This window comes from Rhinatrema bivittatum, chromosome 9 (assembly GCF_901001135.1).
Source record: "Rhinatrema bivittatum chromosome 9, aRhiBiv1.1, whole genome shotgun sequence".
Taxonomy (NCBI): Eukaryota; Metazoa; Chordata; class Amphibia; order Gymnophiona; family Rhinatrematidae; genus Rhinatrema; species Rhinatrema bivittatum.
Genome location: NC_042623.1, coordinates 185,981,815 through 186,004,822, shown reverse-complemented (window position 1 = coordinate 186,004,822; position 23,008 = coordinate 185,981,815). Strand labels below are relative to the sequence as shown.

Genomic DNA, 23,008 nt, shown 5'->3' with positions numbered 1-23,008 from the left:
CAGTCATCCTGCCTTTCGTTGACATAAGCCTTCAGGATTTGGTGAATTCATTCTGCTTGCCCATTGGATTGGGGGGTGGTATGCGGATAAGAAGTCAAGAATAATGCTGAAGTTTTGTCACATTTTTCCAGAATTTGGATGTGAATTGGATTCCTCTGTCACTGACAATGTGCTTGGTAGTCCATGTAAATGGAAAACATGTTAGAAGAAGTGATGGGTGAGTTCAGGAGTTGGAAGTGGTACAAAATGCGTCATCTTTGAGAGGTGGTCCACAGTGACCCAGATTACTGTACACTACTGGGAAGGAGGGTGTTCTGTCCATTGATATGTGGGTCCATGGATTTCCGGTTCTGGTAATGGTTGCAGGAATCCCCACAGGCATGAATGGGAAAGCTCATTGAAGGCGTAATTTGGGCAGGACTCAACATACTGCCGGATATCCTTAGAGAGTTGATGACACCAATAGTGCCAGGAAAGGAACTTCAAAGTCTTGTGAATGCCTGGAAGGCCAGCTAACCTAGAGTCATAAGCCCAATGGAGCACCTTCTCTCTGAGGTGCTTGGGTAACACAGTTCTCCAGGTAGTACCACAATGGAGGTGCTGGCAAGAATTTTGGCTGGGTCAATGATATAGTGTGGTGTCTTTTGGGTATCTGATGGCTCGAAGGAGTGAGAGAGGACATCTGCCTGTTGATTTTTCTCAATGGATGGTAGGTCAATTGGAAATCAAAGCATTGGAAATCTATGATCCTGCTGTAAGTACAAGGAGGTTCATGTAGTCTGTGACTATGGTATTGTGGTAAATAGTCCCTTCCAGTAGGTATCTCCACTCTTCTAAGGTAAGCTTTATTGCCAAGAGCTTTTGATCGTAGATTATATAATTCTTCTTGGTAAACGTGAATGTTTTTAAAAACAGAAACACGGGGTCATTCTCTCTTTGGAATTAGGCTGGGAAAGCAATGTACCAACCCCAATGGATGAGGCATCTACTTCCAGGAAGAATGGATTCTGGGGGTCAGCCTACATTAGACAAGAGGCAGTTAAGAATGCTGACTTGAGCTGCATAATGCGTCAGGCCAGTTTCAGGTATCCGAGCCCTTCTTAGTGAGGGCAGTGAGTGATGCCACCAAGGAGAAGTAATTGGGAATGAACTGGTAATAGTAGTTTGCAAAACTCTAGAAATCCTTATGATGTTCCTGTTCAGGTGCACATTTGTCACTAACCCTATTTGATCTGAGTTGATCAGGCTCAGATGAATTACCTAACATTTCAGAAGGGCAAGAATAGGAAGAGTTGACAAAATATTTTTTAAAAGATTTGCTATTGTCCCTTTATTTCCTTTATAAACAAGTAATTTTTGCTCTGCTTTTAGATTAATTATTCTCCATCAATTGCTCGTCCATGCTGAGTGAAGAAATTATGCCAGAAGACAGAAAAAAAAGCTAAAGTAGTGGAGGAGTAGCCTAGTGGTTAGTGCAGCAGGCTATAAACTAGGGAGACCAGCGTTCAAGTCCCACTGTCACTCCTTGTGACCTTGGACAAGTCACTTTACCCTCCATTGCCTTAGGTACAAATATAGTTTATAAGTCCCCTGGGAATAGGGAAATATGTACAGTACCTGAATATAATCTGCTTTGAAGTGCTTGTGAAAAGTGGAATATGAATATCTCAAAGACTCAGAATTGAAAAAAATGAAATTCAAAGTGCTTCATCATGCAAACTGAATCTGGAGATATACTACATTGGTTTCTGATGTGTCTTAAACTAGCTGCCTACTGAGCTGAGGTGTTTCAAGTGGTGTGCAGCTGTTGGGACTATGACCTTGCATAAGGGGAGACAAATCCTGTTGGGAGACCTCCAGAGAATGGCAAAGTACTCTCAAGACGCAAATGTGTTTGGCGGTGACTTGTAAGTTTATCTTATTGAATTGCGTAGGGGGAATCAACTTCCTAAAGAGAAAAGTGGCAACGGGAAACGACTCTTAATTGTGCTAGCGGAGTGGCTGGATGTAAAAATGACTTAAGCGAAAAAATGTCTGCTCAATGTGTGGACAAATGGAGGAGATTCTTTGATCAGCTTCAATGGAAACTGAAAGCCAGTGTTCTTGCACTCGGATACTCTATGAACTGGGGTGGTCAAACTGATTCTGCTCATTAATATGGGGAGAATGCAAAACGTTACCTGAGTTCTCATCGGCGGCGATATAAGGATGAGTCGCACCGAACTGCGTGTGTAACTTTGTGAGAATTCTCAGAGGTAGACCAGCAATCTTCCCCTGTATAGGGGTGGAAATAATATAAGAGTGTAGTGGTGTCCAAATACCTAGGCCCTCAGGCTAAACTGCAGTGAAAAGTTGTGAACCTGGGTGCCTGGTGAGCTAGAGGTGTAGGTATGTAGCACCGATCATATGGATGGGTGACTGAAGCTTATGGTAGTGGTGAGCAAGGTAGAATGCCTATAAAATGGAGGGGTGGGAAGGGGGTTATGGGTAAGAATAAAGTGTCTGAGATATTTGGTAACATGTCCCCTCCCGACAACAATTTGAGCAGGTGGGTTATGTTGCTATCTGATCATTGTTAAGGCAGGTGTATTTGAAATGCTAATCTTATTTGCACATGCGCCACTACAATAAAAAAAAATATATATATATAAAAAAGAATAAAAAAAACACTAAATGGTTGATTGCAATTAATCAGACAAGGAAAACAATTGAAATAATTTATACGGCAGTATATTGTTGCACTCGGGGGTGGACCCCTGGCCTGAGGCAGTACGGGAACGTCCCCCAGGGGGCGGAGCACTGAAGGAGACAGAGGCAGTGTAGATCTTCACCACTGGAAGCCCGAGGTCCCCCCCTGGGAGGAGCCCGTAGGGACCCGGGCCGCTGGGACTTAGGTGGGCCTCGCAGGGTCTCCTGGGAGAGTCTGAGTCCGGCATGCCCACAGACACTGGGAGAGCGCTATCAGGTTCGAGGCTGGGAACAGGTTGGAGACAAGCGAACCAGAAGAGTGTTGGTGAGGACAAGTCTGAGGACAGAGCCAGAATCAAGCAAGGTCAGGCGAGCAAGGTCAAAGTCCAGGAATCAGTCCGAGGAGTGGTCGACGAAGCAAGGGTCAAGGTCCAGATGTCAGGCAAGGTTGAAGAGCAGGCTGAGGTCTTAGGCAGGCAGCAGGCAGGCAGGCAGGTCAGGAATAAGCTGAGGTCTTTGGCAGGCGGCAGGCAGGCAGGTCAGGAATAAGCTGAGGTCTTTGGCAGGCAGCAGGCAGGTCAGGAACAAGCTGAGGTCTTGAGACAGGCGGCAGGCAGGCAAGTCAGGAACAAGCTGAGGTCTTTGGCAGGCGGCAGGCAGGTCAGGAACAAGCTGAGGTCTTTGGCAGGTGGCAGGTGGCAGGCAGGTAGGTCAGGAACAAGCTGAGGTCTTTGGCAGGCGGGCAGGCAGGTTAGGAACAAGCTGAGGTCTTTACCAGAAAGTCAGTCCAAGGTAAGACCAGGGAGACAAACAACGAACACAGGAACAAGCAGGCAAGGAAGCAGGTACAAGTAGGAACGGAACTGGAACAGAAGGATGCTGGAACGAGACTAGGAACAAGCAAGAAGGGACAGGAGCAAGGGCAATCTCAGGAACAAACCAACCCGATTGCCAAGGCAAGGAAGTAAGGCCAGGAACTTCCTTATAACATGAGTTCAATCAGGGAGTGCCGCAGAACTAGGCCCCGCCCTGGAACCTACATCAGGGCGGCTGGTCCACGCACGCTTAGGGGCGAGGCTAGCTGCTGCGACGCCGAGGCCTGGCGTGAGGCTCGGCGCGTGACTGAAGACCTGGTGAACGCCGCCGCCGTGGGACGCCGGGACCTAGCTGTACTTGCAAGGGCCACGAGGGAGATAGGACCGGGACCCGTTGTGTGACCCCCGAAGGTGAGCGGTCCCTTGCGCGGGATGACCGCGGGTGGGGCGCGTAACATATATAAAGTAAAGAAGGCATTCCTTATGATATTCCTAAGGATCCAAGGTGTTGTGCTGCTCCTGATGTCTATAATGTTTAGCTTCCAGAGCTAGGAAGATGTTTGCCTTCCTCTCTGTTATCAATTCAGATATCACAGCTTAGCACCTGCTTTTATGCTTGGGTGTTGCCTACATCTCCCAGAAGGTCCCAATGCTTATATGAAAGTCCTCAGGGTAACAGCACTTAAACATTTGCATCTGTGAAGACCAAGGTCAGTACTAATCAATAATATCTTCAACATATGTAAGGGATATTGCCCTTCTCTGCGGCCTCAGTATAAAGAAGGGACATCATTATCCTTCCCTGTAGCCTATTCACAACTTTCAGGTAGCAGAAAACTTTTAGCAAACAGGATTTATGTCTATGGAGAAAAATTGATGCCCTCTTTATAATCCATGCAACCAGTAAGAAGAAGAGCTTGTGATTTTAAGGTCAGTGTTCCATTCTGCTCAGGACAACAGATGTCTCAGACCCTATATGATCTGAAGTAATCAGGCTCAGATGAATTGCATGACATTTCGGAAGGGCAAGAATAAGCAGACTGGACAATCCATTAAAAAGTGTGCTATAATTCCTAAACTATCTACATCAACAAGTAATTTTTTCTCGTTACTTTGCTTTTAGAATAATTATTCTCATTTCTATTGATTACAGGGCCTGAAATTATACAGAATTTGAATGTTCTCAACATATCCACAACCTCTGTATTTCTAAACTGGAGTAGACCTGTGGGAAACAATAGCTTCTATCAGATACAAGTCATAGAAGTACCCTCTACGATAATTAATGTGAGCTCAGAATCTGTATCTGTAGATGGCCTGACTCCAGGGATGATGTACACATTCATAATCACTGCATTTGCTGGAGACAACGTCACACATGGAAATTGGAGTCAGACGTCTACATATACAAGTGAGTATTGAGAATGAACATCAAGTGGAAATGATTCTTCCATTTTCCGTATTCACTTCGTCAGACTAGGATCACCTTTTACATTCTACTTGTGACACAGAGTCACCTGAGAGCTCAGAACTCTCATAATAACAAAGAGCAGTAGGAAACACAACAAACAATGTAAGCAGCTTTCTTAGACTTCAGGCAACTCCTAGATGTAAACAAAGGAAGAATTTAACTTACTATCACTCGCAATCCATAAATGTAGCAAATTATCTCATGTAATAAGGTTCTCTCTTTTCCCCGAGTCCTTCCCTACACTTTTAGTCACTGAGGTCTTATATTCTGGTGAAGGTTCCTCCTTTCACCCAGGATTACCTGTTGCTCTCAATCTTAAGGAGGACTGGGTGAATGCTGTGCCCGATCCTGTCAGATATTCTGAGGAAGTTAAGTGTACACTCCCTTGGAGAAATATCTAACACTGGCAACAGTGAGCAAGCCACTAGATGCAAGAGGATGTCTCCGTTCTCCTCTATGTTAATAATTCTAGCTCACAGCTCTCAGACTCTGGTCCTGCCTTGATTTCTTCCCTTCATGCTTGGCGGCTGTTTACATCTCTCAGAAGCACCCAATTCTTGTCTGATAGTTGACAGGTTTCAGCACTTAAGCATTTGCATCTGTGAATAGCAGGGACAGATCTAATCCATAGTAGCTTCAACATATCTAAGGCATATTGCCCTTTTCTGCGGTGTAATCAACTATGGCCTAAGCACAACTTTCTAGTTGTTTTGATATTTTAGCAAACAGACCTGAGAACTCTAGGGTAAGCGAGGTGACCACCGCATAATCCATGCAAAGAGAGATCTTGTGATTTTAAGGTCATTGCTGCTTTCTGCTCAGGCCCGTGGGTTCCTCTGAATGTATTATATCTGAAATAATCAGCCTACGACGATTGTTGATCTTTTCAAAAGGGCAAAAATAGGAAGACTGGGAGAATCAATTTTAAAAAATGTGCTATTGTGCTGTAATTTCCTTCATGAAGAAGTAATTTTTTCTCGTTACTGTGCTTCTAGAATAATTATTCTCATTTCTATTGATTACAGGGCCTGAAATTATACAGAATTTGAATTTTCTCAACATATCCACAACCTCTGTATTTCTAAATTGGAGTAGACCTGTGGGAAACAATAGCTTCTATCAGATACAAGTCATAGAAGTACCCTCTACGATAATTAATGTGAGCTCAGAATCTGTATCTGTAGATGGCCTGACACCAGGGATGAAGTACACATTCATAATCACTGCATTTGCTGGAGACAATGTCACACATGGAAATTGGAGTCAGACGTCTACATATACAAGTGAGTACTGAGAATGAACATCATTTTCCGTATTCACATCGTCAGACTAGGATCACCTTTTACATTCTACTTGTGACACAGAGGACTTGGGTTACCTCATCAGAATCCTTAATTTAATTCTCCTCTCTTTCACACACCTATATTGAGTTAAAACACTTAGGTGCCAGCTAAAAATAATGACGGATATGTTATTAGCTGACAGGATTAATGAGACAAAGGGAATTGCTACAAATGTTTATTTGTGTGTCTTTTCCTTAGTCGATTAATTGCAAATCTTAATATATAAATTAATGTGAAGTAGAATAAAATAACACTAAGACGTTGATTGCAATAATCAGACATGGAAAACAATTACAATAATTAATATAGCAGTATCTAAAGGAAAGGATGCATTACTTAAGATGTTGCTTATTATCCAAGGTGTTGTAATGCTCCTGAAGAGTGTATTGATCTGATCAGTTACAGCTTTGCTTACTTTTATACTGTATGTGAGATGTGCTATCCTGAGTGGTAGTGGCTTGGGAACAGCCAGAATAAAAAGAAGGCAGACACCAGCTTTTCCTTAAGTGCAGTTTATTTACAGTGGAATTGAGAAAAGTGCACAGCAAAAAGCAAATGCAACAGGCAGGTCACCTGAGAGCTCAGAACTCTCATAATAACAAAGAGCAGTAGGAAACTCAACAAACAATGTAAGCAGCTCTCTTAGACTTCAGGCAAGTCCCAGATGCAAACAAAGGATGTATTTAACTTACTATCACTCGCAATCCGTAAACGTAGCATGTTATGTCATGTAATAGGGTTCTCTCTGTTCCCCGAGTCCTTCCCTACACTTTTAGTCACTGAGGTCTTATATTCTGGTGAAGGTTTCTCCTTTCACCCAGGATTACCTGTTGGTCTCAATCTTTAAGAGGACTGGGTGAATGCTGTGCCCGATCCTGTCAGATATTCTGAGGAAGTTAAGTGTACACTCCCTTGGAGAAATATCTAACACTGGCAACAGTGAGCAAGCCACCAGATGCAAGAGGATGTCTCCGTTCTCCTCTATATTAATAATTCTAGCTCACAGGTCAGCACCTGCATTCTCAGACTCTGCTCCTGCCTTGATTTCTTCCCTTCAGGCTTGGCTGTTGTTTACATCTCCCAGAAGCACCCAATTCTTGTTTGATAGTTCACAGGTTTCAGCACTTAAGCATTTGCATCTGTGAATAGCAGGGACAGATCTAATCAATAGTATCTTCAACATATCTAAGGTATATTGCCCTTTTCTGTGGTGTAATCAATTACTGCCTAAGCACAACTTTCTAGTTGTTTTGATATTTTAGCAAACAGACCTGACAACTCTAGGGTAAGCGAGGTGACCACCGCATAATCCATGCAAAGAGAGATCTTGTGATTTTAAGGTCATTGCTGCTTTCTGCTCAGGCCCATGGGTTCCTCTGAACGTATTATATCTGAAATAATCAGCCTACGACGATTGTTGATCATTTGAAATGGGCAAAAATAGGAAGACTGGGAGAATCAATTTTTAAAAATGTGCTATTGTGCTGTAATTTCCTTCATGAAGAAGTAATTTTATCTCGTTACTGTGCTTCTAGAATAATTATTCTCATTTCTATTGATTACAGGGCCTGAAATTATACAGAATTTGAACGTTCTCAACATATCCACAACCTCTGTATTTCTAAACTGGAGTAGACCTGTGGGAAACAATAGTTTCTATCAGATACAAGTCAAAGAAGTACCATCTACGATAATTAATGTGAGCTCAGAATCTGTATCTGTAGATGGCCTGACTCCAGGGATGAAGTACACATTCATAATCATTGCATTTGCTGGAGACAACGTCACACATGGAAATTGGAGTCAGACGTCTACATATACAAGTGAGTATTGAGAATGAACATCAAGTGGAAATGGTTATTCCATTTTCCGTATTCACATCGTCAGACTAGGATCACCTTTTACATTCTACTTGTGACATAGAGGACTTGGGTTACCTCATCAGTATCCTTAATTTAATTCTCCTCTCTTTCACACACCTATATTGAGTTAAAACACTTAGGTGCCAGCTAAAAATAATGACTGATATGTTATTAGCTGATAGGATTAATGAGACAAAAGGAATTGTTACAAATGTTTGTTTGTGTATGTTTGTTCCTTAGTCGATTAATTGCAAATCTTAATATATAAATCAATGTGAAGTAGAATAAAATAACACTAAGAAGTTGATTGCAATAATCAGACATGGAAAACAATTACAATAATTAATATAGCAGTATCTAAAGGAAAGGATGCATTACTTAAGATGTTGCTTATTATCCAAGGTGCTGTGATGTTCCTGAAGAGTGTATTGATCTGATCAGTTACAGCTTTGCTTACTTTTATACTGTATGTGAGATGTGCTATCCCGAGTGGTAGTGGCTTGGGAACAGCCAGAATAAAAAGAAGGCAGACACCATCTTTTCCTTGTGCAGTTTATTTACAGTGGAATTGAGAAAAGTGCACAGCAAAAAGCAAATGCAACAGGCAGGTCACCTGAGAGCTCAGAACTCTCATAATAACAAAGAGCAGTAGGAAACACAACAAAGAATGTAAGCAGCTCTCTTAGACTTCAGGCAAGTCCCAGATGTAAACAAAGGAAGTATTTAACTTACTATCACTCGCAATCCGTAAACGTAGCATGTTATCTCATGTAATAGGGTTCTCTCTGTTCCCCGAGTCCTTCCCTACACTTTTAGTCACTGAGGTCTTATATTCTGGTGAAGGTTCCTCCTTTCCCCAGGATTACCTGTTGGTCTCAATCTTAAGGAGGACTGGGTGAATGCTGTGCCTGATCCTATCAGATATTCTGAGGAAGTTAAGTGTACACTCCCTTGGGGAAATATCTAACACTGGCAACAGTGAGCAAGCCACCAGATGCAAGAGGATGTCTCCGTTCTCCTCTAGGTTAATAAATCTAGCTCACAGGTCAGCACCTGCATTCTCAGACTCTGGTCCTGCCTTGATTTCTTCCCTTCATGCTTGGCTGCTGTTTACATCTCTCAGAAACACCCAATTCTTGTCTGATAGTTCACAGGTTTCAGCACTTAAGCATTTGCATCTGTGGATAGCAGGGACAGATCTAATCAATAGTATCTTCAACATATCTAAGGCATATTGCCCTTTTCTGCGGTGTAATCAACTATGGCCTACATATACAAGTGAGTACTGAGAATGAACATCAAGTGAAAATGGTTCTTCCATTTTCCGTATTCACATCGTCAGACTAGGATCACCTTTTACATTCTACTTGTGACACAGAGGACTTGGGTTACCTCATCAGAATCTTTAATTTATTTCTCCTCTCTTTCACACACCTATATTGAGTTAAAACACTTAGGTGCCAGCTAAAAATAATGATGGATATGTTATTAGCTGATAGGATTAATGAGACAAAGGGAATTGCTACAATTGTTTGTTTGTGTATCTTTCTTCCATAGTCGATTAATTGCAAATCTTAATATATAAATCAATGTGAAGTAGAATAAAATAACACTAAGAAGTTGATTGCAATAATCAGACATGGAAAACAATGACAATAATTAATATAGCAGTATCTAAAGGAAAGGATGCATTACTTATGATGTTGCTTATTATCCAAGGTGTTGTGATGCTCCTGAAGAGTGTATTGTCAGTTTTGCTTACTTTTATACTGTATGTGAGATTGTGCTATCCCGAGTGGTAGTGGCTTGGGAACAGCCAGAATAAAAAGAAGGCAGACACCAGCTTTTCCTTAAGTGCAGTTTATTTAGAGTGGAATTGAGAAAAGTGCACAGCAAAAATCAGATGCAAACAAAGGAGTTAAGGCCCACTGATACTGTTTTAATTAATCAGTTACCTTTGGAAGACTATGATGCCTTCTCCTGTCCCAGGTTAGATAAAAAAAGAGGAGGGATATTATTATTATCTAACAAGAAGTTCCATTTGACTCAACAAAAGGTGGACATTGCAGCACGATATGAGGTAGCTTCTTTTAAATCGAGCCTTTTACATATTTATTTAATGTATACACCCCCGGGTTTATTGGACCATAATTGCTCTCCTCTTATAGAATTGTTTTCCGTTACAACTGACCCTAATATACCCACCATTATTATGGGAGATTTTAATCTACATGTGGATATCTTCCCACAATCTGCCAGCTGTGAAACATTTTTAAATACATTGGAAGCATTAGGTTTTATTCAGTTAGTAAATACTTCTACCCATAGAGCAGGCCATACGTTGGACTTGGTGTTCGTAAACGAAGCCTGGGAGGTCAAGTCCACCCCTAAGAGCCTTCCGGTACCATGGTCTGACCACTATTTAGTTACTACAGCTCTCTCATTAAAAGTACCTCAGATTAAAATAATGGCAGAGGATAAAATTGAAATTGAAATAAACAAATCCTGTACTAGTGATGAGTTAATTGCTAGCTTCCCAGAAGTAGTGCAATCTCTTGATAGATCGAACATTGGTAATGCAGTGAAGTCCTGGGATGATTCCATGTCGGAACTAGCTAGTAAACTATGTCCCTCTACTAAAAAACGGATTCCCTTGTATGGCAAAAATAAAGCACCTTGGTTTTCCTCCCAGTTGAAAGAGCTCAAGAGAGGGCTAAGGAAATTAGAAAGGATCTGGCGGAAACACCGTAACGACATTTCTTTAGGAAATTATAGAACAGCTTTACATAAGTATAGAGATGCCATTAATACCGCTAAACGAGATTTTTACTCTGATAAAATTCACAAATTTCAATTTAACCCGAGGATGCTCTTTACGTATGTATCTGAACTTACTCAGGTGAAAGGAAACTCTTCCGTAGGGATTAATAATCTAAGAGACAAGAGTAATGAATTTGCATCCTTCTTTAAAGAAAAAATCCTAGCTGTGCTAAAAGATGTAATCGCTCAAGATCCACATAAGATCTCATTACCCATGAATCCGTCAGCTAGATGGTCATCATTTGAGACAGTTTCCTCATTAGAAATTGTTAATCTAATCAAAAAAATGACACCTGCCAAACACCCATTAGATAAGATGCCCATTAAATATCTAAAGGTAGTACAAGACATTATTGCTAAACCGCTGGCAGATATTGTTAACTTGTCATTGGAAGAAGGTATATTTCCAGGCAGTTTGAAAAATGCAGTTGTGAAATCTATTCTGAAAAAAGCCCACTTAGATCCTGATATTTTGGCAAATTATCACCCAATCTCAGTACTGCCGTTCTTGGCAAAACTACTTGAAAAAGTGGTTAACCAACAGCTGATGGAGTTAGTATCTAGAGGAACATCAAATACTGTTCCCAGCACAATATGGTTTTAGGAAAACTCATAACACTGAGACTCTCCTGATTTCACTTTGTAACACCATTCAGAGAGGCTTTGATCAAAATACTTCCTATCTACTTATCCTGCTAGATATTTCAGCGGCGTTTGACACCGTCAGTCATGAAGCACTTGTTTTAAGACTACAAGAAACTGGGCTTTCAGATAAAACATTGGATTGGTTCACATCCTTTCTCACTAATAGATCATATATAATCAAATTAGGAACAGCAGAATCCAAGGTAGTGGACCTCCAAACGGGAGTACCACAGGGTTCCTCCCTTTCGCCAACCCTATTTAATATTTACATGGCTCCACTCTGTAGATTTTTAGCAGGACTAGGTTTGGTATATTTTTTGTTTGCTGACGATATCCAGATTTTGATGCCTATAAAAGATTCCTTAACAGCTACCTTAAAACTATGGGATATTTATCTCAAGTCAATAAAACAACTGTTGACACATATGTCGTTAGCACTGAACAACTCCAAAACGGAAATACTGTTTATCTGTAATAAGGTTACTGAGAAAATAAAAGCAGAGATTTCAACCCATTCCTCGGTACACAAGATTCTATACAACACTAGAGATTTAGGCATTATCCTGGATTCCGAACTGAATATGAAATCATCAATAAAGGCAATCATAAAAGATGGCTTCTATAAATTAAGGGTGCTAAGAAAATTGAAGCCATTATTACATACAAACGATTTTAGAATCGTGTTACAGGCCCTGATACTACCAAAAATAGATTACTGCAATGCCTTATTTCTTGGGGTCCCGTTATCAACTATTCGCCCACTGCAATTATTGCAGAATGCTGCAGCCCGACTTTTGTCTAACACAAATAGATGTGATCATGTTTCTCCCGTATTGATGGAACTGCACTGGCTTCCTGTGCAGCTCCGTATTCATTACAAGTGTCTCACACTAATTCATAAGGCCGTATATGGCTCTAATACTGAATGGCTGAATGCTTCATTACGCATTCATGTTCCGGCTCGGAATTTAAGATCACTTGGACAGGCACTACTTACAATTCCATCACCCAAATTAGCCCATTTGGGATCAGTGAGAGAGAGGTCATTGGCCCTGGCAGGTCCTAAATTGTGGAATTCCCTCCCGGTAGACATTCGCTTAGAGGATAACATCAACAGTTTTAAGAAACTGATAAAGACCTGGTTATTTCAACAGGCGTTCACTCAAGGTAATTGATCGATTATCAGAAATATAAAGTTGAGGAGGGCTGAAGGAATAAGTACAACATCAAAATGGTTTCAAGGGTACATAAAGAGCAATAGGGATAAGGGAGGTTGGATAAGTTTAATTAAGGGCTTGAACGTGGATGGGTTCTTATATACTTTTTAGAATTATTTTAAATTTAATTATATTTTTTTTAAGTGTTTTTTTTTAGTGTTTTAATTGTATATTTTATATTATTTTTCAGATTAATACATTATTGAAAGTACGTAAAAGTTAAACTGATAAGTTGCTTATATATATTTTTGAATTAGCTACTGCAAACTCTATGAATGTAAACCGCCTTGACATGTATTTGAAAGACATGTATATAAAGTTGAATAAATAAATAAATAAATAAAAGGATGTATTTAACTTACTATCACTCGCAAACCGTAAACGTAGCATGTTATCTCATGTAATAGGGTTCTCTCTGTTCCCCGAGTCCTTCCCTACACTTTTAGTCACTTAGGTCTTATATTCTGGTGAAGGTTCCTCCTTTCACCCAGGATTACCTGTTGGTCTCAATCTTAAGGAGGACTGGGTGAATGCTGTGCCTGATCCTGTCAGATATGCTGAAGAAGTTAAGTGTACACTCCCTTGGAGAAATATCTAACACTGGCAACAGTGAGCAAGCCACTAGATGCAAGAGGATGTCTCCGTTCTCCTCTATGTTAATAATTCTAGCTCACAGGTCAGCCCCTGCTTTCTCAGACTCTGGTCCTGCCTTGATTTCTTCCCTTCATGCTTGGCTGCTGTTTACATCTCTCAAAAGCACCCAATTCTTGTCTGATAGTTCACAGGTTTCAGCACTTAAGCATTTGCATCTGTGAATAGCAGGGACAGTAATCAATAGTATCTTCAACTTATCTAAGGCATATTGCCCTTTTCTGCGGTGTAATCAACTACGGCCTAAGCACAACTTTCTAGTTGTTTTGATATTTTAGCAAACAGACCTGACAACTCTAGGGTAAGCGAGGTGACCACCGCATAATCCATGCAAAGAGAGATCTTGTGATTTTAAGGTCATTGCTGCTTTCTGCTCAGGCCCATGGGTTCCTCTGAACGTATTATATCTGAAATTATCAGCCAACGACGATTGTTGATCTTTTCAAATGGGCAAAAATAGGAAGGCTGGGAAAATCAATTTTAAAAAATGTGCTATTGTGCTGTAATTTCCTTCATGAAGTAATTTTTTCTCGTTACTCTGCTTCTAGAATAATTATTCTCATTTCTATTGATTACAGGGCCTGAAATTATACAGAATTTGAACGTTCTCAACATATCCACAACCTCTGTATTTCTAAACTGGAGTAGACCTGTGGGAAACAATAGCTTCTATCAGATACAAGTCATAGAAGTACCCTCTACGATAATTAATGTGAGCTCAGAATCTGTATCTGTAGATGGCCTGACTCCAGGGATGAAGTACACATTCATAATCACTGCATTTGCTGGAGACAACATCACACATGGAAATTGGAGTCAGACGTCTACATATACAAGTGAGTACTGAGAATGAACATCAAGTGGAAATGGTTCTTCCATTTTCCGTATTCACAACGTCAGACTAGGATCATATTTTACATTCTACTTGTGACACAGAGGCCTTGGGTTACCTCATCAGAATCCTTAATTTAATTCTCCTCTCTTTCACACACCTATATTGAGTTAAAACACTTAGGTGCCAGCTAAAAATAATGACGGATATGTTATTAGCTGATAGGATTAATGAGACAAAGGGAATTGCTACAAATGTTTGTTTGTGTATGTTTGTTCCGTAGTCGATTAATTGCAAATCTTAATATATAAATCAATGTGAAGTAGAATAAAATAACACTAAGAAGTTGATTGCAATAATCAGACATGGAAAACAAATACAATAATTAATATAGCAGTATCTAAAGGAAAGGATGCATTACTTAAGATGTTGCTTATTATTCAAGGTGTTGTGATGGTCCTGAAGAGTGTATTGATCTGATCAGTTACAGCTTTGCTTACTTTTATACTGTATGTGAGATTGTGCTATCTCGAGTGGTAGTAGTAGTGGCTTGGGAACAGCCAGAATATAAAGAAGGCAGACACTAGCTTTTCCTTGTGCAGTTTATTTACAGTGGAATTGAGAAAAGTGCACAGCAAAAATCAAATAAAACAGGCTGGTCACTTGAGAGCTCAGAACTCTCATAATAACAAAGAGCAGTAGGAAACACAACAAACAATGTAAGCAGCTCTCTTAGACTTCAGGCAAGTCCCAGATGTAAACAAAGGAGGTATTTAACTTACTATCACTCGCAATCCGTAAACGTAGCTTGTTATCTCATGTAATAGGGTTCTCTCTGTTCCCCGAGTCCTTCCCTACACTTTTAGTCAGTGAGGTCTTATATTCTGGTGAAGGTTCCTCCTTTCACCCAGGATTACCTGTTGGTCTCAATCTTAAGGAGGACTGGGTGAGTGCTGTGCCCGATCCTGTCAGATATTCTGAGGAAGTTAAGTGTACACTCCCTTGGAGAAATATCTAACACTGGCAACAGTGAGCAAGCCACCAGATGCAAGAGGATGTCTCCGTTCTCCTCTATGTTAATAAATCTAGCTCACAGGTCAGCATCTGCATTCTCAGACTCTGGTCCTGCCTTGATTTCTTCCCTTCATGCTTGGCTGCTGTTTACATCTCTCAGAAGCACCCAATTCTTGTCTGAAAGTTCACAGGTTTCAGCACTTAAGCATTTGCATCTGTGCATAGCAGAGACAGATCTAATCAATAGTATCTTCAACATATCTCTGGCATATTGCCATTTTCTGCGGTGTAATCAACTACGGCCTAAGCACAACTTTCTAGTTGTTTTGATATTTTAGCAAACAGACCTGACAACTCTAGGGTAAGCGAGGTGACCACCGCATAATCCATGCAAAGAGAGATGTTGTGATTTTAAGGTCATTGCTGCTTTCTGCTCAGGCCCATGGGTTCCTCTGAATGTATTATATCTGAAATTATCAGCCTACGACGATTGTTGATCTTTTCAAATGGGCAAAAATAGGAAGACTGGGAGAATCAATTTTAAAAAATGTGGTATTGTGCTGTAATTTCCTTCATGAAGAAGTAATTTTTTCTCGTTACTCTGCTTCTAGAATAATTATTCTCATTTCTATTGATTACAGGGCCTGAAATTATACAGAATTTAAACGTTCTCAACATATCCACAACCTCTGTATTTCTAAACTGGAGTAGACCTGTGGGAAACAATAGCTTCTATCAGATACAAGTCATAGAAGTACCCTCTACGATAATTAATGTGAGCTCAGAATCTGTATCTGTAGATGGCCTGACTCCTGGGATGAAGTACACATTCATAATCACTGCATTTGCTGGAGACAACGTCACACATGGAAATTGGAGTCAGACGTCTAGATATACAAGTGAGTACTGAGAATGAACATCAAGTGGAAATGGTTCTTCCATTTTCCGTATTCACAACGTCAGACTAGGATCACCTTTTACATTCTACTTGTGACACAGAAGACTTGGGTTACCTCATCAGACTCCTTAATTTAATTCTCCTCTCTTTCACACACCTATATTGAGTTAAAACACTTAGGTGCCAGCTAAAAATAATGATGGATATGTTATTAGCTGATAGTATTAATGAGACAAAGGGAATTGCTACAAATGTTTGTTTTTGTATGTTTGTTCCGTAGTCGATTAATTGCAAATCTTAATATATAAATCAATGTGAAGTAGAATAAAATAACACTAAGAAGTTGATTGCAATAATCAGACATGGAAAACAATTACAATAATTAATATAGCAGTATCTAAAGGAAAGGATGCATTACTTATGATGTTGCTTATTATCCAAGGTGTTGTGATGCTCCTGAAGAGTGTATTGTCAGTTTGGCTTACTTTTATACTTTATGTGAGATGTGCTATCCCGAGTGGTAGTGGCTTGGGAACAGCCAGAATAAAAAGAAGGAAGACACTAGCTTTTTCTTAAGTGTAGTTTATTTACAGTGGAATTGAGAAAAGTGCACAGCAAAAATCAAATAAAACAGGCTGGTCACCTGAGAACTCAGAACTCTCATAATAACAAAGAGCAGTAGAAAACACAACAAACAATGTAAGCAGCTCTTTTAGACTTCAGGCAAGTCCCAGATGTAAACAAAGGAAGTATTTAACTTAATCTCACTCGCAATCCGTAAAGGTAGCATGTTATCTCATGTAATAGGGTTCTCTCTGTTTCCCGAGTCCTTCCCTACACTTTTAGTCACTGAGGTCTTATATTCTCATGAAGGTTCCTCCTTTCACCCAGGATTACCTGTTGGTCTCAATCTTAAGGAGGACTGGGTGAATGCTGTGCCCGATCCTGTCAGATATTCTGAGGAAGTTAAGTGTACACTCCCTTGGAGAAATATCTAACACTGGCAACAGTGAGCAAGCCACTAGATCAGCGGTTCTCAACCTGTGGGTCGCGACCCCGGCGGGGGTCGAACGACCAAAACACAGGGGTCGCCTGTGTTTTGGTCATTTGACCAAAACACAGGTCGTTCGACCAAAACTGGTCTGCGGACCGACCCCAACGGCCCGGTCCGCAGACCATTACCGGGCCGTTGGGGATTTTTGCCGGTCCGCGGCGCCGCAGCTGCTGCGGGGAGGCGGGGCAAAGCTGGAGACCTGCCTCCTCCAACCCCAAAAGGGAGCGCGTCGCGGTGCTCCTCCTACTTACTTCCTGCCCACCCTGCCCCGGAAGACAAATGTTGCCGGAGCCGCACGGGCAGGAAGGAGGAGGCGCGTCAACCGCGTGCAGAAGAGGAGCAGCGGGGCCGGGAAGACTAGGGCCGCTGCAGAGCCCATCCTGTGGCAACCCGTAAAGAAGAGGCCCAGAGGTGAGAGAGAGGTGTGTGCGAGTATGAGATGAGTTGAGAGATTGTGTGTGAGAGTGAATTGAGAGACTGTGTGTGTTTGCAGAGACAGCATGTGAGAGCCTTTGTGTGTGTGAAAGAGACAGCATGTGACAGTGAGAGCCTATGCTTGAGCAAGGCAGTATGTGGGGGTGTGAGAGAGCCTGTGTGTGAGACCCAGACAGCCTGTGCCAGTGAGAGACTGTGTGTATGAATGATTGCATGACAGAAAGAGCATGTGACAGTGAGATCCTGTGTGTATATGTGCGTGTGAGAGAGAAATGCATGTGAGAATGAGAACCTGACTGTGTGTTTGAGGGAAGAAGACAGGTGGAGAGAAAAGAAACAGAAAAAAAGGCAATATAAAAGGAAATTGCAAAAAAATAAAGGGAAGCAGATGTAAAAAAAAATAAATTACTTTTTACTGATTGGTACATGTAATCTTTGGGAATGTGCAAGAGTAGCACTTTCTCTATGGCGGATCTCACAATGTACGAGATCAACATGGAGGAAGTGGAAACCCAGGGGGCCTGCACAGAGGAGGCAGCAGAATGGGCTTCAGTGCCAATAGCAGCAATCAGCGCCTCCCCAATAGCCACGTGGCAGCAGTGGCAGTAATTAGATTAATTGTTTGACTCAGCTGGAGGTGACAAAGTATGAAGTGGGATGTGAAATCAGCTTGATCTGGTGGAGAATTAGGATTGCTGTTACACATGAACTGTATTTGGCAAACATTAAATTAAAGGGAGCCAGGATAATCAATTGAAGCCTGCAGCTGAGGACTGATTCATTATGACTCATGTAGAAATTAGTGCATTTTCCAGATTAGTCTGCATAACACAATTCTCAACATTCAGCATTATTTCTGCTGCATAGAGTTTTATCTGAGAGGCTCTGAGGTTGTGAGGGAGCCAGTAAGAGTGAGAGCATGAGTGTGTATGAGAAAATCCAGGGGAGTAAGAGTGTGTGTGAGTGGGGGGGGGGGAGAGTGTGTCTTACACCCTGAGAGTGTGTCAGTGTCTGTGAGAGCGAGAGGTTATGGTGCATATAAGAGCATGAATGTGTATGTATGTGAGAGTATATGTGTGAGAGAGAATGGACATGTGAGTATGTGTGTGAGAGAGAGGATAACCTCCTAATCCTCGACAATATCAGGGTGACTGGAAATCAAGAGCTCCCATGTATGGACAGCAGGGGCTTTTTAAAATCCTTATTAGTTTTAATGATTGTGTGTTATTTGATATATGTGCTGTTTTGAAATATTTTATTGGTGTTTGGGAAATTATAAAAATGTATATGATTTTAATTAATAGAAATTCTATTTATCAGTAATTTTAAAGTATTATTTTATTAGTATGGTTTTACTATTATAACTGATGCTTTATGTTTCTTAATTTTATTGTTTTATGAGGAATGGTGGTTCTGTTTATAAATGTCATAATAAATAAATATGCACTAAAATCAACCCCATCCATAACCCCGCCCCCATATGACCAAAGCCCCACCCTCGTCCCGCCCTCGCAGGGCGAGGGCGGGGCGAGGGGTCACCGCAACATGAGGAACTGTATTACGGGGTCACGGCATTAGAAAGGTTGAGAACCACAGCATTAGATGCAATAGGATGTCTCCATTCTCCTCTATATTAATAATTCTAGCTCACAGGTCAGCACCTGCATTCTCAGACTCTGGTCCTGCCTTGATTTCTTCCCTTCATGCTTGGCTGCTGTTTACATCTCTCAGAAGCACCCAATTCTTGTCTGATAGTTCACAGGTTTCAGCACTTAAGCATTTGCATCTGTGAATAGCAGAGACAGATCTAATCAATAGTATCTTCAACATATCTATGGCATATTGCCCTTTTCTGCGGTGTAATCAACTACGGCCTAAGCACAACTTTCTAGTTGTTTTGATATTTTAGCAAACAGACCTGACAACTCTAGGGTAAGCGAGGTGACCACCGCATAATCCATGCAAAGAGAGATCTTGTGATTTTAAGGTCATTGCTGCTTTCTGCTCAGGCCCATGGGTTCCTCTGAACGTATTATATCTGAAATTATCAGCCTACGATGATTGTTGATCTTTTCAAATGGGCAAAAATAGGAAGACTGGGAGAATCAATTTTAAAAAATGTGCTATTGTGCTGTAATTTCCTTCATGAAGAAGTAATTTTTTCTCGTTACTCTGCTTCTAGAATAATTATTCTCATTTCTATTGATTACAGGGCCTGAAATTATACAGAATTTGAACGTTCTCAACATATCCACAACCTCTGTATTTCTAAACTGGAGTAGACCTGTGGGAAACAATAGCTTCTATCAGATACAAGTCATAGAAGTACCATCTAAGATAATTAATGTGAGCTCAGAATCTGTATCTGTAGATGGCCTGACTCCTGGGATGAAGTACACATTCATAATCACTGCATTTGCTGGAGACAACGTCACACATGGAAATTGGAGTCAGACGAGTACATATACAAGTGAGTACTGAGAATGAACATCAAGTGGAAATGGTTTTTCCATTTTCCGTATTCACATCGTCAGAGCTTGATCACCTTTTACATTCTACTTGTGACACAGAGGACTTGGGTTACCTCATCAGAATGCTTAATTTAATTCTCCTCTCTTTCACACACCTATATTGAGTTAAAACACTTAGGTGCCAGCTAAAAATAATGATGGATATGTTATTAGCTTATAGGATTAATGAGACAAAGGGAATTGCTACAAATGTTTATGTTTGTGTATGTTTGTTCAGTAGTCGATTAATTGCAAATCTTAATATATAAATCAATGTGAAGTAGAATAAAATAACACTAAGAAGTTGATTGCAATAATCAGACATGGAAAACAATTGCAATAATTAATCTGGCAGTATCTAAAGCAAAGCATGCATTACTTATGATATTTATTATCCAAGGTGTTGTGATGCTCCTGAATAGTTTATTGATCTGATCAGTTACAGCTTTACTTACTTTTATATTGTATGTGAGATTGTGCTATCTTCAGTGGTAGTGGCTTGGGAACAGCCAGAATAAAAAGAAGGCAGACACTAGCTTTTCCTTAAGTGCAGTTTATTTAGAGTGGAATTGAGAAATGTGCACAGCAAAAAGCAAATGCAACAGGCAGGTCACCGGAGAGCTCAGATGTCTCATAATAACAAAGAGCAGTAGGAAACACAACAAACAATGTAAGCAGCTCTCTTAGACTTCAGGCAAGTCCCAGATGTAAACAAAGGAAGTATTTAACTTACTATCACTCGCGATCCGTAAATGTAGCATGTTATGTCATGTAATAGGGTTCTCTCTGTTCCCCGAGTCCCTCCCTACACTTTTAGTCACTGAGGTCTTATATTCTGGTGAAGGTTCCTCCTTTCACCCAGGATTACCTGTTGGTCTCAATCTTAAGGAGGACTGGGTGAGTGCTGTGCCCGATCCTGTCAGATATTCTGAGGACGTTAAGTGTACACTCCCTTGGAGAACTATCTAACACTGGCAACAGTGAGCAAGCCACCAGATGCAAGAGGATGTCTCCGTTCTCCTCTATGTTAATAAATCTAGCTCACAGGTCAGCACCTGCATTCTCAGACTCTGGTCCTGCCTTGATTTCTTCCCTTCATGCTTGGCTGTTGTTTACATCTCCCAGAAGCACCCAATTCTTGTCTGATAGTTCACAGTTTTCAGCACTTAAGCATTTTCATCTGTGAATAGCAGGGACAGTTCTAATCAATAGTATCTTCAACATATCTAAGGCATATTGCCCTTTGCTGCGGTGTAATCAACTACGGCCTAAGCACAACTTTCTAGTTGTTTTGATATTTTAGCAAACAGACCTGACAATTCTAGGGTAAGCGTGGTGACCACCGCATAATCCATGCAAACAGAGATCTTGTGATTTTAAGGTCATTGCTGCTTTCTGCTCAGGCCCATGGGTTCCTCTGAACGTATTATATCTGAAATAATCAGGCTCAGACGATTGTTGATCTTTTCAGAAGGGCAAAAATAGGAAGACTGGGAGAATCAATTTTAAAAAATGTGCTATTGTGCTGTAATTTCCTTCATCAAGAAGTAATTTTTTCTCTTTACTGTGCTTCTAGAATAATTATTCTTATTTCTATTGATTACAGGGCCTGAAATTATACAGAAATTAAACGTTCTCAACATATCCACAACCTCTGTATTTCTAAACTGGAGTAGACCTGTGGGAAACAATAGCTTCTATCAGATACAACTCATAGAAGTACCCTCTACGATAATTAATGTGAGCTCAGAATCTGTATCTGTAGATGGCCTGACTCCAGGGATGAGGTACACATTCATAATCACTGCATTTGCTGGAGACAACGTCACACATGGAAATTGGAGTCAGACGTCTACATATACAAGTGAGTACTGAGAATGAACATCAAGTGGAAATGGTTCTTCCATTTTCCGTATTCACATCGTCAGACAAGGATCATATTTTACATTCTACTTGTGACACAGAGGACTTGGGTTACCTCATCAGAATGCTTAATTTAATTCTCCTCTCTTTCACACACCTATATTGAGTTAAAACACTTAGGTGCCAGCTAAAAATAATGATGGATATGTTATTAGCTTATAGGATTAATGAGACAAAGGGAATTGCTACAAATGTTTATGTTTGTGTATGTTTGTTCAGTAGTCGATTAATTGCAAATCTTAATATATAAATCAATGTGAAGTAGAATAAAATAACACTAAGAAATTGATTGCAATAATCAGACATGGAAAAAAATTGCAATAATTAATCTGGCAGTATCTAAAGCAAAGCATGCATTACTTATGATGTTGTTTATTATCCAAGGTGTTGTAATGCTCCTGAAGAGTTTATTGATCTGATCAGTTACAGCTTTACTTACTTTTATATTGTATGTGAGATTGTGCTATCTTCAGTGGTAGTGGCTTGGGAACAGCCAGAATAAAAGAAGGCAGACACTAGCTTTTCCTTAAGTGCAGTTTATTTAGAGTGGAATTGAGAAATGTGCACAGCAAAAAGCAAATGCAACAGGCAGGTCACCTGAGAGCTCAGATGTCTCATAATAACAAAGAGCAGTAGGAAACACAACAAACAATGTAAGCAGCTCTCTTAGACTTCAGGCAAGTCCCAGATGTAAACAAAGGAAGTATTTAACTTACTATCACTCGCGATCCGTAAATGTAGCATGTTATGTCATGTAATAGCGGTTCTCTCTGTTCCCCGAGTCCCTCCCTACACTTTTAGTCACTGAGGTCTTATATTCTGGTGAAGGT

The 23,008-nt window shown here is 40.6% G+C and overlaps 1 protein-coding gene across 4 annotated transcripts in view; it reads left to right on the top strand.

The window, feature by feature from the left end:
* Positions 1 to 4,717: 4,717 nt before the first annotated feature.
* LOC115098948 (receptor-type tyrosine-protein phosphatase beta-like) overlaps positions 4,718 to 23,008 on the top strand; it is a 101,060-nt gene continuing 82,769 nt past the window's right edge. For 2 of the 4 annotated variants that reach the window (XR_003858646.1, XM_029616093.1), the window contains exons 1-7: positions 4,718 to 4,914; positions 6,000 to 6,257; positions 7,883 to 8,140; positions 14,091 to 14,348; positions 16,000 to 16,257; positions 19,958 to 20,215; positions 21,862 to 22,119. Coding sequence is in view for 3 of the 4 variants with exons in the window: in XM_029616093.1 (XP_029471953.1) it covers positions 4,833 to 4,914; positions 6,000 to 6,257; positions 7,883 to 8,140; positions 14,091 to 14,348; positions 16,000 to 16,257; positions 19,958 to 20,215; positions 21,862 to 22,119 (1,630 nt within the window). In the remaining variant the exon portion in view is untranslated. The remainder of the gene's footprint in view (positions 4,915 to 5,999; positions 6,258 to 7,882; positions 8,141 to 14,090; positions 14,349 to 15,999; positions 16,258 to 19,957; positions 20,216 to 21,861; positions 22,120 to 23,008) is intronic. The other 2 variants (XM_029616094.1, XM_029616095.1) reach the window with 2 other exon arrangements.